This window comes from Triticum urartu, chromosome 7A (assembly GCF_056163025.1).
Source record: "Triticum urartu cultivar PI428250 chromosome 7A, HENAU_Tu73, whole genome shotgun sequence".
Taxonomy (NCBI): Eukaryota; Viridiplantae; Streptophyta; class Magnoliopsida; order Poales; family Poaceae; genus Triticum; species Triticum urartu.
Genome location: NC_141879.1, coordinates 227,751,246 through 227,769,097, shown reverse-complemented (window position 1 = coordinate 227,769,097; position 17,852 = coordinate 227,751,246). Strand labels below are relative to the sequence as shown.

The 17,852-nt window shown below is 45.0% G+C and overlaps 1 protein-coding gene across 1 annotated transcript; it reads left to right on the top strand.

The window, feature by feature from the left end:
* The first annotated feature begins 11,078 nt into the window (after positions 1-11,078).
* On the top strand, positions 11,079-11,663 carry LOC147959127 (uncharacterized). Its single transcript, XM_087532481.1, has one exon. It carries the CDS (start codon positions 11,079-11,081, stop codon positions 11,661-11,663), a length of 585 nt encoding a protein of 194 aa, XP_087388607.1.
* Positions 11,664-17,852: the final 6,189 nt, after the last annotated feature.

The following is a 17,852-nucleotide window of genomic DNA, read 5'->3' as shown; positions in this document are numbered from 1 at the left end:
CGTCTAGGCGGATGGTAATAGGAGGCAGGTGACACGATGTTTTACCCAAGTTCAGGCCCTCTTGATGGAGGTAAAACCCTACGTCCTGCTTGATTAATATTGATGATATGGGTAGTACAAGAGTAGATCTACCACGAGATCAGAGAGGCTAAACCCTAGAAGCTAGCCTATGGTATGATTGTATGTTGTCCTACGGACTAAAACCCTCCAGTTTATATAGACACCGGAGAGGGCTAGGGTTACACAAGGTCGGTTACAAAGGAGGAGATACACATATCTGTATTGCCTAGCTTGCCTTCCACACCAAGTAGAGTCCCATCCGGACACGAGACAAAGTCTTCAATCTTGTATCTTCATAGTCTAATAGTCCGGCCAAAGGATATAATCCGACTGTCCGGAGACCCCCTAATCCAGGACTCCCTCAGGGTCCATAAGGAAACTAAGGGATATTAAGGCCTCCTTTTAATAGAGAACTGGAACAAAGCATTAGCACATAGTGAATACATGAACTCCTCAAACTACGGTCATCACCGCAAAGTATCCCGACTATTCTCACTACTGGGTTTACGGATCATAACACCTAATAGGTGAATATAACTTGCAAGATCGGATCTAGAACATAGATATAATGGTGAAAACATAAACGGTTTAGATATTAAATCATGGCACCCGGGCCCAAAGTGACAAGCATTAAGCATGGCAAAGTCATATCAACATCAATCTCAGAACATAGTGGATACTAGGGATCAAGCCTTAACAAAACTAACTCGATTACATGATGAATCTCATCCAACTCCTCACCGACTAGTGAGCCTAAGAAGGAATTACTCACTCCCAGTGGGGAGCATCATGGAATTGGCGATAAGGAGGGTTGGTGATGACGAAGGTCGAAGACCCCCCTCTCTGGAGCCCAAAACGGACTCCAAATCTGGCCTCCCGATGAAGAACAAGAGGTGGCGGCGGCTCCGTATCCCGAAATGAGATAATTCTTCCTCCCTAATTTTTTCTGGAAAAATAGGTATTTATGGAGTCAGAATCAGGGTCAGCGGGGCCACCAGGTGGGCATATCCCACTTGGGTGCGCTTGGAGGGGGAGCGCCCTGGTGGGTTCTGCTCACCCCCCCCCCCTCCGGTGGTTCTTGGCTCCAGTATTTTTCTTTTATTCTGAAATAATTCTCCAAAAAGTTTCGTTCCATTCCGATAACTTTTATTTTTGCACAAAAACAACACCATGGTAGTTCTGCTGAAAACAGCGTCAGTCCGGCTTAGTTTCATTCAAATCATGCAAATTAGAGTCCAAAACAAGAGGAAAAGCGTTAAGAAAAGTACATATCATTACTTCGAATCATATAAAAGTCTGAAATGTCCATGCTACAACAGAAAAGAATATGTGATGAACATGTTAGGCAGCATTCCACATCAAAAATTCTGTTTTTATCATTTACCTACTCGAGGACGAGTAGGAATTAAGCTTGGGGATACTGATACGTCTCCAACGTATCGATAATTTTTGCTTGAATGTTTTACAATCATTGTATAGCAACTTTATATCATTTTTTGGGACTAACCTATTGACATAGTGCCCGGTGCTAGTTGCTATTTTTGCTTTTTTTATTTCACAGAATATCGGTACCAAACGGAGTCCAAATGCAGCGAAACTTTTTGGAGAATTTTTCTGGACCAGAAGACACCTGTTGGGCCAAAGAAGTACCAGAGGGGGCTCCGACGGGAGCACAACCCGCCTGGGCACGCATGGGGGCCCTGGCGCGCCCTGGTGGGTTGTGCCCACCTCGCCCGCCTCCCACACCGCCTCTTTGCTATATAAATACCCGAAAAAATCCAAAAACCCTAGGGGAGTCGACGAAACACAATTCTAGCCGCCGCAAGTTCCAGAACCACGAGATCCAATCTAGACACCATCATAGAGGGGTTCATCATCCTCATTGGTGCCTCTCCGGTGATGCGTGACTAGTTCATTGTAGAACTACGGGTCCATAGGCAGTAGCTAGATGGCTTCCTCTCTCTATTTTGATTCTCAATACAATGGTCCCTTGGAGATCTATTTGATGTAACTCTTTTTGTTGTGTGTTTGTTGGGATCCGATGAACTTTGAGTTTATGATCAGATCTATTTTATCCATGAAAGTTATTTGAGTCTTCTTTTGATCTCTTATATGCATGATTATTTACAGCCTCGTATTTTTTCTTTGAATCTTTGGTTTAGTTAGGCCAACTAGATCGATTTTTCTTGCCATAGGAAGAGGTGCTTTGTGATGGGTTCGGTCGTTCGGTGTTCTTTCCCAGTGACAGAAGGGGTAGCAAGAAACGTATTAATCGTTGCTATTAAGGATAACAAGATGGGGTCTATTCCTACATGAATAGATCTTGTCTACATCATGTCATCGTTCTTATTGCATTACTCCATTTCTCCATCAACTTAATACACTAGATGCATGCTGGATAGCGGTCGATGTGTGGAGTAATAGTAGTAGATGCAGGCAGGAGTTGGTCTACTAATCTTGGACGTGATGCCTATATATTGATCATTGCCTGGATATCATCATGATTATTTGAAGTTCTATCAATTGCCCAACAGTAATTTGTTTACCCACCGTATACTATTTTCTTGAGAGAAGCCACTGGTGAAATCTACGGCCCCCGGCTCTATTCTTCATCATATTTGCTTTCCAATCTATTATTTGCCACTTTTATTTTCAGATCTATGATTCCAAAAACCCAAAAATACCTTGCTGCACTTTTTATTTGCATCTTTTATTTCGCATTTTATCGAGATATATTTATCCAATCTATCACAATTTTTATCCCATCAACTTGACAACTTCTGGCGCCATTACCTGAAAAGGGATTGACAACCCCTTTATAAGCATCTGGTTGCATGGCGTATTTTGTCCTTCCCTCCCGTGGCAGTGGGGTCCATAAGAAAACTAAGGGATATTAAGGCATTCTTTTAATAGAAAACCAAAACAAAGCATCAACACATGGTGAATACATGAACTCCTCAAATTACATTCATTCCCGAAGAGTATCCCAACTATTGATCAGAACAATAAATATGTGCATATAACTAGCAGATAGCATCAAGAACTCAAATATATTCATGAAAACACAGAGGGTTTAGATCTGAAATCATGGCACTCAGGCCCTACTGACAAGCATTAAGCATAACAAAGTCATAGCACATCTCAGAACATAGTGGATACTAGGGATCAACCCCTAATAAATTAACTCGATTACATGACAAATCTCATTCAACTCCATCACCGTCCAGCAAGCCTACAAAGGAATTACTCACTCCCGATGGTGAGCATCATGGAATTGTTGATGGAGAAGGGTTGATGATGATGACGATGACGAATCCCACCCTCCGGAGCCCCGAACGAAGTCCAGATCAACCCTTCCGATGAAGAACAGGAGGTGACAGCGGTTTTCATATCGTAAAACGTGATGATTCCTTCTCTCTGATTTTTCTCTCTTCCTAGATGGTACTTATGGAGTTGTACTTAGGGCAAACGGAGGCCTGTGAAACCCACAAGCTCACAGGGCGCGCCCTGGGGTGGGGGGGCTGAGCTCGTGGCTCCAGGGTGGCAAAAATGATAAATCTAACCTATGGACGAAACTATTTCACAAACTGAACTGCGTTTGAAAAAATTTCACCCAACTGACCCTTTTATGTAACGCCCGACATCTAGGCGTCACACTACACTATGCAGCGCCTAGCTCTTAGGCGTTACATGCCTAGCCAGTGTCGCACCTCAGACTGCCTGAAAAATGCTAAGTCGATGTGCAACGCCTGAGAGCTAGGCGCTACACTGCTACACTATACAGTGTAGCGCCTAGCGTATAGGCGTTGCATTAGTGGACACCCTGTAAACAAGCAAACTTCTGTCGGAAGCAGCACAACTGCACAACACAGAGCAGTGCGTATAAATACGCAGATGCGTGCATGGATAAGTTTGCATGCGTTTCAAAACTAGAAGTAGGCGCCGTCGACGTGTTTCCGTCGCATTGGGACAGGCCAGGCGGAGCCTCGTCGGGCTCGCGTGGGCAGGGCACGTACGCACTTGCTACTCTATCCTTGTTGTCTCCACAACAAAGGACTGAAACGAGCTAGGGGATGGGGTGACAGTGACGTGTCTCAAGTAGGCTAGCTAGATTCATATACGCCATGTTAACCATGGTGCATGTCATAACGAAGCTCAGTAGTGCAACGCCTAGACGTTAGGCGCTACACTGTATAGTGTAGCGTCTAACTCTCAGGCGTTGCACACCGACTTAGCATTTTTCAGGCAGTCTGAGGTGCGACATTGGCCAGACATGTAACGCCTGAGAGTTAGGCGCTGCACAGTGTAGTGTAACGCCTAGATGTCGGGCGTTACATAAAACGGTCAGCTGGGTGAAATTTTTTCAAACACAGTTCAGTTTGTAAAATAGTTTTCTCCATGGGTCAGATTTGTCATTTTTTCCCTCTGGGGTGGCCCCCTCCAGTAGTTCTCTTTGCCAATATTTTTATATATTCTAGAAATATTCTTCGTAAATTTTCAGCTCAATCCGATAACTTTTAGTTCTACACAAAAACAACACCATGATAATTCTAGCGAAAATAGCGCCAGTCCGAGTTAGTTTCAGTCAAATCATGTAAATTAGAGTCCAAAATAAGAGCAAAAATGTTTGGAAAAGTAGATATATTTGGGACGTATCTATTGCCTATGCTTGAATTATTTTTGTTTATGAAAGTTGCTGCTAAGTTATCCAATATAATAATGACATTCCCTCTAAACCTCTGACAATGGGAAGATTGGCGTGATGCATTGATTGTTGAAAGCTAATTGATCTATATGCATCTAGATAGCTAGTGAACTATTAACTATAGAAAATTGCCATGTATACTTTACTTGTTATGTTAGGTTCATAAGAGAATTGTACTTAGTGATCATGTTCTAGTCTTGGTAGAATTCAACTACAAAAAAATATCTTTTTCTCATCTAACACGCTCGAATACAAGCATGGATTAAGCTAGCAGATGTTGATACATACCAAAAACATTGATAACTTTTATACGTTTCATGCTATTATCTTGTCATTTATACAAAGTTTTGAAGTATTTAGAACTAACCTATTATTAATGCCTAGTGCCGGTTCCTGATTTCTAGTGTTTTTGTATTTTTGGGAAATAAAATACCTATGCCATCAAGGAAAATCCCCAAAATTAGCTTTTCCCATTGTCGGCGAGAGCTATTGTGGTGACTACCCAGAGAAACACAACCATGATTCCTTTTTAACCTTGTGAAATAGGCCTACATCGTAAGTGGTTCGCTGACCTTGCTAGAGATGCTAGAGATGTAAGTTGCTACATCGTCTACTTCAACCTCTCCTTTCGAGTCTTTGCGAGCAAGATCGTCAGTTTGGTCTTGCGATGGCAGTGTGGATGTCTGTCGAAATTAGGGGTGTTGTCAATCTCCGTCGTATGCAGTGGTATACTATTGGGGTGATTCAACGAGATTTGTTCTTCTACAGGTCTTTGCAGATACTTCAATGGTTGGATTTTTCAATTTTTTGCATTGTCGGTGAGAGCTATTGTGGTGCAAAGACTTTTTTTTAGCCCTAGCTTTGGCAAAGACTTCGAGGCATGCAAGTCGTAGGCGCGTGCTAGGCGCCATCCGCCTGTAGCGAGCCAGGCTGCAGCCGGCTTCATAGCCGTTAGATGGGGATGTGTGTATCCATTGATCGATTTGTCTTGTAGGCTTCACACATCCGCTCCTTTACCAACTGTGCACGCACACCATGCAGACGAGAAACACCGCAGCCTCGCGAAATGCTTGAAAGCATGGATGTTGAGCATCGTCGTAGCACCTTCGCCTACGCTCGTAGCATCCGGTCACCGCTGTGGCAACATCGCCCAGCCCGGCAGTTCTAGCTTAATTTGCTGGCGGACTCACAATATTGTTCATGAGCTCGTAGCAACCCCGGCAGCATCGTTGGGTCGGTCGCCTCGCAGCGCTATTTAAAGCATCATCGTCTGCGTCGCAGCACTACTTGCGGCATCGCTGAGCTATGGCCCAGAGCATCACGGCCTGGACATCATCATCGGTTGTCGAAGTTGTGGCCGTCGACGCTGTTACAACATGCCTCATGATCGTGTCTGTCGAAGCATCACGGCAACCGCCAACGCAGTTGCAGCACATACACCTCATCATCATGGCGGTCGAAGCATCACCGTAGCCATTGAAGCACGCATTGCAGCGTCAACATTTGTCGACATCGTGGCCGTCGAAACATTGTCGCCGTGGTCGTTGAAGCAATGTTTTCAAGGCCGTCAAAGCATCGTTGTGACCGTCAACACCGTAGCAGCATCTATGCCTCGTCATCGTGGCCGTCGATGCATCGTCGCGGCCATCGAAGGTTGTCAATGTTTTGGTTGTTGAAATATTGTCTTCATGGCCATCGAAGCATGCGTCACAACGTCGACGATTGTCGTGGCTTGCAGCATTTGGCGGCCAACTTGCAGCGTAACATCACTCGTCTGATAAACGCAGAATTTGCCGGCTTGCAACAACATGTGCCCTACCCCAACATCACGTTTTCAGTAGCCACACGGGCTAGTTGGCCTTGAAGCACGACCACATGGTTGTGCAGCACCACGCACTCGACTACCGCGTCACACTTGTGATAGTAGCAACACTGGCCAGCCTTGTAGCACGATGACCGGCTTTGCAACATCGCGTCCGACTTGCAGCGTAACATGCCCAGTAGGCGCAATGCTGACCGGCCTCGTAGCATCATGCTGAATTGCAAAAGGTGGGTGGTCCACCCCCACAAAGATGTGTCCAATAGACGCAACATCGCACCGACTTCCTGCAACGGGCGGCCGACCCGTAGCATCCGGTTGTTGCAATGCTCGACGTCCCGTAGCATGGCGAAGTGGCTTTGCAACATCATGCGTCGGACTTGCAACGTCACACGTCCCGTAGCCGCAACGTTGGCCGACCTTGCAGCACGGCGACTGGCTGTGCAACGACACGCATCTGACTTGCAGCATTAAACGTCTGATGCATGGCGCCCCGACTTTGCAGCGTCGTACCTACGACTTCTGCAACGAGTGTGGCGACATCATATGTCCAATAGTTGCAACATTGGTCGGCCTTTGTAACGACTACACCTTCTGGTGTCGTGCCTGACTTGTTGCAATGGTGATGCTGGTGTTGTAGCATGACATTATGACTTGTGGCATCTAGGATTTGGAGCATCAGTGGCATCATGCTCGCAGCCTTGTGTCCCCATCTACGCCTCCCCCTCTCCTCGCCGCCTGTCCTTGAGCCCACGCCCACGCACAACCGGTCGCTGCCGTCACCCGCTTGGCCCGAGGAGTCTTACACATGGATCGACGGGCTCCGCGAGTGGGTTAGCGTGCCTCCCGTCCACCATGTCGCGACGCCGGAGGAGGAGGCGGCCCACCTGGAGCGCTGGAACGAGCACTGGCTCGCGAAGGAGCAGGCCGACGGCGAGCAGCAGATGTTGTGGGCGCGCGAGGAGGAGGAGGAGAAGGAGCGCGCCCGCCGCGCCGCAACAAACGACGGAGGAGGCTGCCTTGACGGCGTGGCAGAGTCCGTTCGGGTGGGCTGGGCCGCCGCCCACCTTCATTGACCTCACCGGCGCCGACAAGGGCAAGGGCAACGGCGAGGCCTAGGGTAGCGTGTAGGTGTGGGCTTTTTTAACGTTTAATTAGTGTTTAAATGGACTTTGGCTAGCGATTGACTGGCTATTTATGTTTAATTATATTTATTTCCGCCGCGTGCTTTTGACAAAAGAATTTATGCGGGAAAATATGGGTTTGTCACACATTGAACACACCGACCAACTCAAATCAAAAACGGGCACGCCTATCCACTTTGCCGACGCAAACAGACAAAAAGCAAACAAAATGTCAGTCCATTTGGGTCACCGCGTTGTGATTGCTCTTACTGTTGTTAATTACACTACTATTACTAGTACAGTATCTTGTGAGTTAAAAAAGCAGCAGTTTTTTGTTGAGTATTATATCGACTAGCTGGTAGTAGTACTAGAAATAACAAGTCGGATCTCGCCAGAACAAGTCAGTGTCAGTGGAAGCAGCAGCAGTAGGCATAGCCAGGAGAAGAAACGCACGCGAGAGTGCAACACGGACCAAGCGGCACCGGCAAGTTGGCTTCGCGGCGTGTGCACAGGAAAAAGGACGCAAACAGTGGCCCCTCCAGCTGGACACGTGGTTGGCAGACGAGGCCGCTGGCGACACGGATGTTTACATCCGACTGTTTGGAAGGAGTTTCCTTGTGATATCTCCTTTGTTTAGAGTTGTTTTTGTATCCGTGAGTTCAGGTACCTCACATCTGGTTGTATGCAAGTTTTTTTTGACAAAGATATCCAAGGGTTTATATTGATCTAATATAAAATAGATTTTAAGTAAAATAATGGTCTTGTATAAAAATTATGTACATTGCACGCGTGCATTTTACTAGTCTCCTAAATGCATGAGAAATTATCTAATAGTATCAAATGCATGGCAACCACGCGACGGAGACAATTCATCATACTTAGTTGAGTTACGTCCACATCAGTATATGCCGTCGGCGTGCCGTAAATTCCATTCGAAAGATCTTGGTCCTCCAAACTTGAAATTCCTACCGAAACGAGTCGGCATCCGTGCAGGAAAGGGACGGTTTGGACGTTTCCCGCATGTTGGCAGAGTTTGGTGGAATGTTAGCTTCGGTCGTTAGGCGACTGAAGGCTGCGTCTGCTTCGGCACTTCTGGTTCTGGAGCTCGGATAAATTACACGGAGCATGCAGGTGAAGTACTAGTTCCTACGAACCAGTCCCAACTCGTAAAACTTTCAGAAAAAAATTAAAATGCACTGGCCGTAAGACCTTTGGATGGACCGGCTGGTTTTCAGACGGCGACGTCCGGCGCTCAGTCGGCCGGCCCTTCCGTGCACTGCTGGGTTCCATGAGAGCTGATGGCGACACGAGTTTACCGGAGCTGTTGTAGACTCGGAGCGACGCACTTCACGTAGTTCTGTCGGTCGGAGCCTCGGCGGTTCTCTGAAACAGAGAAGGGCTTCAGTGTGTATGATATTGCCCGACTACAGACTCCAGGAGCTGTTGCCTCATCTGACCGACGCGTAGCGAGATTGCACGAGGTCGCTTTCAGTTAGTTGATCATTAACTGGTGGCCTCTTTATGGTCATGCGTTCTCATACGTGGTTCCACTGATTGTTTTGCGTGTCCTGAATACGGGAACCTTCGTGTGTCTTCTGCATTGCCGTGGAACAAACCTCCAATGGTTCTTCGTCGATATGGAAATCCAGTACCAGATGCCTCAAGTGCATAAAGTAAAATGATTTTTGGTCAGACAATTTATCTGCATAAGTTGTAAATGCACATAAAAAATAGGAAAACAAAAATAGGTTTACATCAGGGCAAGACAGATAAAGCATAATGACTGACATTACCGTTATGAACGAAAACTTAGTGTCAATGCAGAATCTGACAAAGAGCCAATCAACATGAGCCATTGAGCAAGAAAGTTCTCAGGCTTCAGCCTGTTTTGAAATATAAGATTGGCATTGAGCCACCTTCTTATTTACAAAAAAGAATGTCATATTGTACTTCCTTTGTCTCATAATATAAGATCATTTTTGACACCAGTGTCAAAAATGATCTTATATTATGAGACGGAGGGAGTAATATCCAGTCCCTGGATTGATGCTTGCTTGTGCTCTCACGAGTCATCGAGTTTAGTAATACTCCCTCCCTCCTAAATTATTTGTTTTATCTGTATGAGGACAAATATAAGACAAGTACGGCACACTCAAATGCGGATAGATTCATGTCGTCTAAATCCATGTTTCGCAGCTTAGAGCAATTGTGTAATCCGAGTCCACATACATCTGCGGACGCGCCTGCGGACAATGACTAGATGTGACTTAGTTTTTGCCATGTCCAACCATAAATTCTACATTCAAAACATCAAATACATTCAAATACATGCACGCTAATCATTTTGGAGGGTTAGTCGGTGTTAGGCTGGCAGAGTTGGTAAACACCAAAAAATATATTTGTACTTAAGGTTTTTAGTGTAAATGTAACATCCGTGTTGGGCTGACGGGGTTGGGGTTTAGACCCACCTCGCCGCACGAGAAAGACACATCCGGCTTAAATAGCCGCGTCAATCAAAAGCGATTAGCTTCGGTCATCAATGCACTCTTTGTCAAGGATATAAAATGTTACTATAAATCTTCTATGTTCATAGTAATAGTTCATATCCCTCACAAAGCAAGCATTGATAACCCTATTTTTTTTCAAGTGAAATCATTTTTGACTTCTTTATCCGAATCTGAAAGGAGTTCATCCATTTAGAGGCCGGATTCGAACGAAGATTCAAACTGACAGTTCATACCCTTCTCAAAGTGTACACTGATGGCCCTACTTTATTTTAAGTCCGACGACGGTGCCCGGTGAGGGTGACCTTGACTGGCAAGTAGGGGGACGAATATGGAAGAATTCACGTGGGCCCTAGCAGCCAGTCCAATATGGCGGGCGTGTCCAGGCGTCCCCGCATCTGTCTTAAATTTGGGCTGGATATGGAACTGCTGGTCAGCCCGGTCGTTTGGCCGATTATGAGGAGCCTAGTTGGGTGATTTTTTTGTCCTGTCGGTGACCGGGTCAGCCCGCCTGAATGTTTTGGCGGATATGGTTGTAGATGCTCTTACAGTTAGTATCTATACCTATTATTAAGAGCATCTCCAACAGCCGCGCCAAAAGACGTGCGCGCGGTACATTGGCTTTATAACGCGTGCGGTACGTTTTCGCGCGCTCCAGCGATGACGCGAAACTAGCGCGCGCGGAAAACGATTGCGCACGCGTGGAAAAAGGCGGCCGCTCGCACGCAAACATTTATAGCGCCGCGTCCGGCGCGCCTATAAATTGCAGCGCCTTCGCCGCTCTCTCCATCGCCCTTTGCCGCTCTCTCCGTCTCTCAATCGCCCCCTGCCGCGCTCTGCCGCCGACACGCCATCATCGCGCCACGATGCCGCCTCGGCGCCGGGGAGGTACGGGCTACCGCGGCGTCCGCGTGCGTCCGTCCGGCACCTACTCCGCCGAGATTCGGTCGGGCGGCGGCATGCGGCTCCGTCTCGGAACTTTCGACACCGCTCAGGAGGGCGCCAGCGCGTACGACGCTGCGGCGTGGCGCCTCCTGCGGTCCCGTCAGGACATGAACTTCGCCGACGTGGCGACGCGGGAGCACGCACAGGAGTTGGCGCCTTTCCCGCGGCTTCTCACTAACGAGGATCATCGCAAGCACCGGAGGCGGAAGCATCGTCTCAGGCTGGCCGAGATGGACGAGCAAGCCATGGCGCTGTGGAGTCATCGCTTCCCGGAAGACACCAACGAGCAACAGTTCTTCGCCCAGAGGAGGACGAGGAGGGCGAAGAGGAGAGAGGGGCGAGCCGACTATCGCGAGGACAAGCGAACGCGGAAGGCGGTCGCTAAATACAACCAAGCGCTAGGAGATGCGTCCTCCTGGAACTCCGGCGACGAGCAGTTCCTTGACGCCTACACTCCGACGTCGGAGGAGGACATCACTGAGACAGAGTCTGAGTCGGACGAGTAGTAGTAGGAGAACTATATACGAAACCAAATTTGTAGTAGAAGAACTATCTACGAAACCAAATATGTAGTAGAAAAAACTGAAATATAGCGCGCCTGCTGGAGCGGCGTGGGCGCGCTTAATTTACAGCGGCCGCTGGAGCCAACGCACCGCTGCACGCAAAAGCTGGCTAACCCGGCGTTGTATCGCGACTTTTAGCGCGCGGCGCGTTGCGCAGCTGTTGGAGATGCTCTAAAGAAAATATATATTCTTCATCCGTCATGCATTTTTACACAAACCCCTTATGTTTTTGAGAATTAACAAGCACTTCGTCATCATAAAAAAGGGTTCGCACTGTCGGAATAATTTCCCTACATTCTTTAGCTGCGCTATCGCGTGCCAGGCAAGTGGGTCGCTCGGCTGGGTCTGCGCTCGCCTCGCTGGACCTTCTACCACAGCCCCCCAAAATGGAGCCAGATACAAAATATTGGTTGCGAGTGTGGGATTCAAACTCATGAGCTTCCATGTTGCCGTGCGAAGTAGACTCCGATAGCCAACTGCGATAGATTATGTAACAGGACATTCCTGATAGTATTAGAAAGGAGAGAACGCACTGGTTTGTGCAGTTAAATAATCCCACCTTGTTTCATTATAATGAATCTCACCGATTAAAATATGTTTTGGAAGTTGTCATAAGCATTAGAAGGCCACCACGGGAACAAACGGAGAGGACGCACTGGTTTGTGCAGTTAAATAATCCCACCTCGTTCCATTATAACAAATCCCGCCGATTAAAATATGTTTCGCAAGTTGTCATGAGCATTAGAAGGCCACCGCCGGAACGAAAAGAGAAGAAGAAGAAGAAGAAGGTGTCAATTTCACACCCAAAAGAAAAAAGAAAAACAGGGGGACGGGCTCGCAGGCAGCACCATCATTTAGATTAAATCAACTAGATCAGAAACAAGTAAATTCTTGAGGGAGCATTAATACGAGGAGGATCGTGGGCTTGCCGTACCATGCTGAACATGGCGCATAACTAAAGGGAAAGCATGTCCCACAACGTAAAGGAAAAAACAAAAAAAAAGTCACCAATGAGTCAAAAGTAACCACATGAATAACTAGAATTTTATTGTGCATCTTTTTAGTAGAAGAAAGTGCAGATTTTTTTTCCCGTAGTAATGCACGAACATGTTTGCTAGTAATACTAATACTCAAATATGGCAGGTGATGCGCCGGTGGTGAACTGGCCCAGTGCGGCATGGCACGTCCTGCTAACGACATCTGATTTTCTTTTTATTTTATTTGTTAAATTAAATGCATATATTTCAAAAACTAGATATACTTAAGAAATGTAAAAGCATAAATTTAGAAAAAGGTTAATATGGTATAACAAATTGTTAGCGTTGTTTAAAAAAAGTTGATAACTTTTCAAAAAAAACGTTCCAGCATTTGTAAAACATGTAAGTGATTTTTTAAAATGTGTATTACAATATAAAACAATGTATAAAAATGTAAAAAATGTTTTGTGCCACTAAACAATGTAAGCCACATTTGATGTAAATATTCCTGCGTTTCAAAAAATGTCCGTGACATTTAAAAAAATCAAAAATGCCCGTGCATGTTTTTTTAATTTCCATTAAAAATGTACTATGAAATTTTAAAGAAATATTCGTGTGTTTCTAAAACCATGTCAATAAATTTTCCAAAATATTTCCACCAACAACTAAAATGTCAGCGTAGTTTTAAAAATGTTTTTTCCATTCAAAAAATGTATAACGTGTGTTTGAAAAAAAAGTATTACCATATATTCAAAAAAAAGTTCAAAACATGTATTTAGAAAAATGTACATCATGTATTTGAAAATGTCAGAAAAAGAAAAACTATACAGGAAGCTCCTATATGGCGCCTCCAGCGCCAGAGAACTTACTTAGCGCACACTGGTGATCCTTATTGGGTCTCGGCCCACTACACCTTCTTCGCTCGTTCTCATCACGTTCCCTGCAGTTTTTCTTCCGTTGGATCTTTTCTGCTCCCTGATTTCTCTTACAGTACTTAAAAACCGAAAAATAGAAAAAAGAATACGAATTAGAAGTTTTTACAAAAGTTCATCAACTGAAAATGGTTCGTTCGATTTTGAAAGAAAATCAACAATTTTTAAAAATGTTCATCGAATTTGAAATAGTTTCACTGATTTTGAAAAGAGTCCATTCGGTTTTGAAAATTTTCATCGATTTTAAAAAAAAATCGTCGCATTTGTAAAAAGTTCATTATTTTCTTTAAAAAGTTCATCAAATCCTAAAAAGTTCATTGTTTTAAAAAACATAAATTTTAAATAAATAACCTAATTGAAATTTGTCATCAATTTAGAAAAAATGTTCATGAATTTGAAAAAACCTGCGCATTAAAGGAAATGAAAAAGAAGAAACAGAAAAGGATTAAAAGGGAACAAAACTGAACTAAAGAATGAAATAAAAGAAATAAGCGAAGTATCTGTACAAGGGGTCGCGTGTTCGAACCTCTGTACCAGCACCCTTTTTTACGTTTCATGCGCCCGTTTGCAAACTGCACAGAAACATATGCCCGAAGCGCCAAACTGGATATGCCATCGATACATGCAACGTATAGCCTTGGCACGATCAGATGGGTCTTCTGGGTTGAACGAAGTGAATAATGATATACTGCGGCCAATCCTATTCTACGCGCAATGTGACGGATGAAACGCAAATTGCACAGGCTCATGCGTTGATGGGTCGGTTTTTCATTTTTCCTTTTCCTATTTCAGTTTATTTTTAAGCAATAGTAAATATTCTTTTAAATAAAAATTCTAGTATCAATATTTTGTGGAAATGAAAAGGTGAACATTATTAGATCTAGTTTTCATAGTTACATGAACATTTATTTTAAAATATGATTTCATCGATAATTACGTGAATTTTTGGAATGTATATCATTTTTTCAACAACTTCACATTTTAAATACAAATATTTTCCCAGAAAAACCATCTAGGGCCCAAATTTTGGAAGCATCATGAACTTGTGTCTGAGAAAGAGATCTCCTTACTACAAAAACATTTTTTTCAATATAGAAGAGGATGCGCTAGTGTGGCAGTATGAAGCCAAAGGGGAATGTTCTACTAGTCCTCTTCACTCTATTATCAACTTCAAGGGTGTTAAACCAATTTTTATACCTTCTGTGTGGAAGATTGTGACGCCCCCTAGAGTGCAGACTCTTCTCAGACTCCTCTCTCATAATAAGCTCAGGATCAAAGATAATCAGCGTAAACGAGGGATCATTATACCCCCTGAATGTGTCTTTTGCTCTAAACTTGAAACAACTGACACTTGTCTTTCCAGTGTGTTGTTGCCAAACTAGTTTGGAGTCACATATCTAATTTCTTTAATTTAGATATTGGGTGTAATTTCCTTTCCATTGCCAGATTTTTGCCTGATGATAAGTAGAAATCTGCTGTAAACTCTGTTTCTGCCTATGCATTATGGAGTATTAGAAAAATTAGGAACTCCCATATATTCGATAATGCAGTCTGGGCTGACATGAAAGAGATTTGGCGGCTGATGCGGGTACATATCAGGAAATTGATGATTCTTTTTAAAAGAGAGCACCTGGTGAAGATGGAACAATTCTTTCAGATGGTCTCTGGCTCTCTGCTGTGTAGTGGAAACCTTTCCAACTGTGAATGGGGTGAATGAGGAGATTGGTCTGGAGAACGCATTAAGGCAGTCACTACTAGCGAAGCTGTCGCTGGACTCATCGCGCTCATACTTCTCTTCCCTGCCTAGAAGGCCACCCTCCAAGGAGCACAAAACTTCAGTGGGCAGCTCTACCACGTTGTTTCCATCAACAGTTTGCTTGAATAGTCCCCTCTGGACAAGAAGAGAAGCGCACGCGGGGAACAGGTTCGGCCCCCGCATCTAGAGCGCTCCAAGTGGTTGTTGCATGAGGAAATGGAGGAACTTATGCATATATAAACTCCGGGGGTGTTTGCTTCCAGGGACCTTTTTGTGTAGGGACTAGAAAAAATCCCTCTTAAAGACTTTTTTATCAAACGGGAGAGACTTTTTAGGAACTAAAGTAGGCATTTGGGACTAAATGAAGAAGACTCTCAAGGAGATTCTTTTTGGGACTTTTTGGAACTTTTCCAACAATACCCCTCCATGCACACATTGGCCCGCCACCTCATGGTGTTGTTTGATTGTTATTTTTCTATATACTAGAGACAACATGGTCATTTAATAATCCCTAGGAAGGGACTAGGGACTTTTTAGTCTCTGGAAACAAATAGGGAGGGACTTTTTAGGGACTAGGGACTTTTTAGTTGGGACTAGAAAAGGTCCTAGGACTAGAGAATCAAACACCACCTCTGTCTCTGCTGCTTCTATGCTATCCCTATTTTGATATCATTGCTCATTTACTGAGCTATAATAAAATGTACTATAATTTTGCTTTCGCTTCTAAACGAACATTCTTTTGCATGCTGACCTTGTTATTAACTCTAGCTCATTCAAGTAATGGAACTGGGATGGCTGCGGCCCTCTTGGTAGTCTAGAAACATTTCTTTGAAGAGGAAATAAAAACTTTATTATGGGATCTTAGGACATCTTCAAAGCGGACCCTCAAATCCCCCACAAACATTTGGATTGTGTTGTCTGGACACAATTTGCTATCCAACGTCGTCCCACATCGAGACACGAACCAGTCCGTGTGTTCGTTTTCCTCACAAACCGGAGCAAGCTAGGGGGCTTAGCGGGAGTCCATACCACCACCACATAGGACTCTGATACCCCCGCCCACCCAAAACCACACTCAGACCCTACGTATCCATCTCTTTCCCCTTTCTCTGCATCCGCTTCCTCCCTGGCTGAAGCCACTGATGTAACACCCCGGCCGTCCATCAAGCCCTTGCCAGACCTTTGTTAGGAATATGCAACTTGTATTCCCATGAGGCCATAGGCCGATATATATACATGTACAGGTGTGGAACATATGCAGGAAACCCCTTATACAACGGGATAAATACAAAGGGGTACATGACTTATATTATAACTCTAACACCCCCCCTCAAACTCATGGTGGATGAACAACACTGAGTTTGGAGAGATAAAAGCCATGTTGTGCTCTAGTCTGAGCCTTCGTCAGGAAATCCGCCAACTGTAACTCGGAAGGCACATACTGAAGAGCAATAATCTGATCCTGCACAGCAGCGCGCACATAGAACGCATCAACACCAATATGCTTGGTGAGCTCATGCTTCACAGGATCGCGTGCAATGCTGATAGCACCTGTACTGTCAAATAAAAGCAGAGTCGGTGTAGTGACAGAAACACCAAAATCCTGAAGTAACCACCGTAACCAAGTCACCTCTGCCGTCAAAAGAGCCATTGCTCGCAACTCAGCCTCGGCACTCAAACGGCAAACTGCAAGCTGTTTCTTCGTCTTCCAGGCAATGAGAGAACCACCAAGAAAAACACAGTAAGCAGAAAGTGAACGGCGATCGGAAGGATCACTAGCCCACGTAGCATCCGAATAGGCCTGGAGCTATAAAGAACTGGAGCGAGGAAAGAATAGACGGTGAGAGATCGTGCCTCGAAGATATCGAAGAACACGAAGGAGATGACTATAGTGAACCGAGGTGGGGGCAGAAACAAACTGACTCAGAATATGAACCGGATAAGAGATGTCCGGACGAGTGACAGCTAGATAGACAAGACTGCCAACAAGATGACGATAACGCGTCGGATCAGGGAGAGGATCACCATCAGTAGCACGGAGGTGAACATTGAGCTCCATAGGAGTCTCAACAACGCGCTCGTCAGTAAGAGCAGCACGAGCAAGAAGATCCTGGATATACTTTTCCTGGGAGATAAAAAAGCCATCAGAGGTAGAAGAGACTTCAATCCCAAGAAAGTAGCGAAGAGGTCCAAGATCAAACATAAGAAACTGCTCACTAAGACGGGCCTTTACAAAGGCAATATACTCGGGGTCATCCCCCGTGATGATCATGTCATCAACATAAAGAAGAAGAAGAGTCCGTCCACGAGGAGAAAGGTGAATAAACAATGCTGGATCATGAGCACTGGCTAAAAAACCAGCAGTAGTGATCACAGAGGCAAAGCGCTCAAACCAGGCGCGGGGGGCTTTCTTAAGGCCATAGAGAGAGCGACGAAGACGACATACCATGCCATCAGGAATAGAATA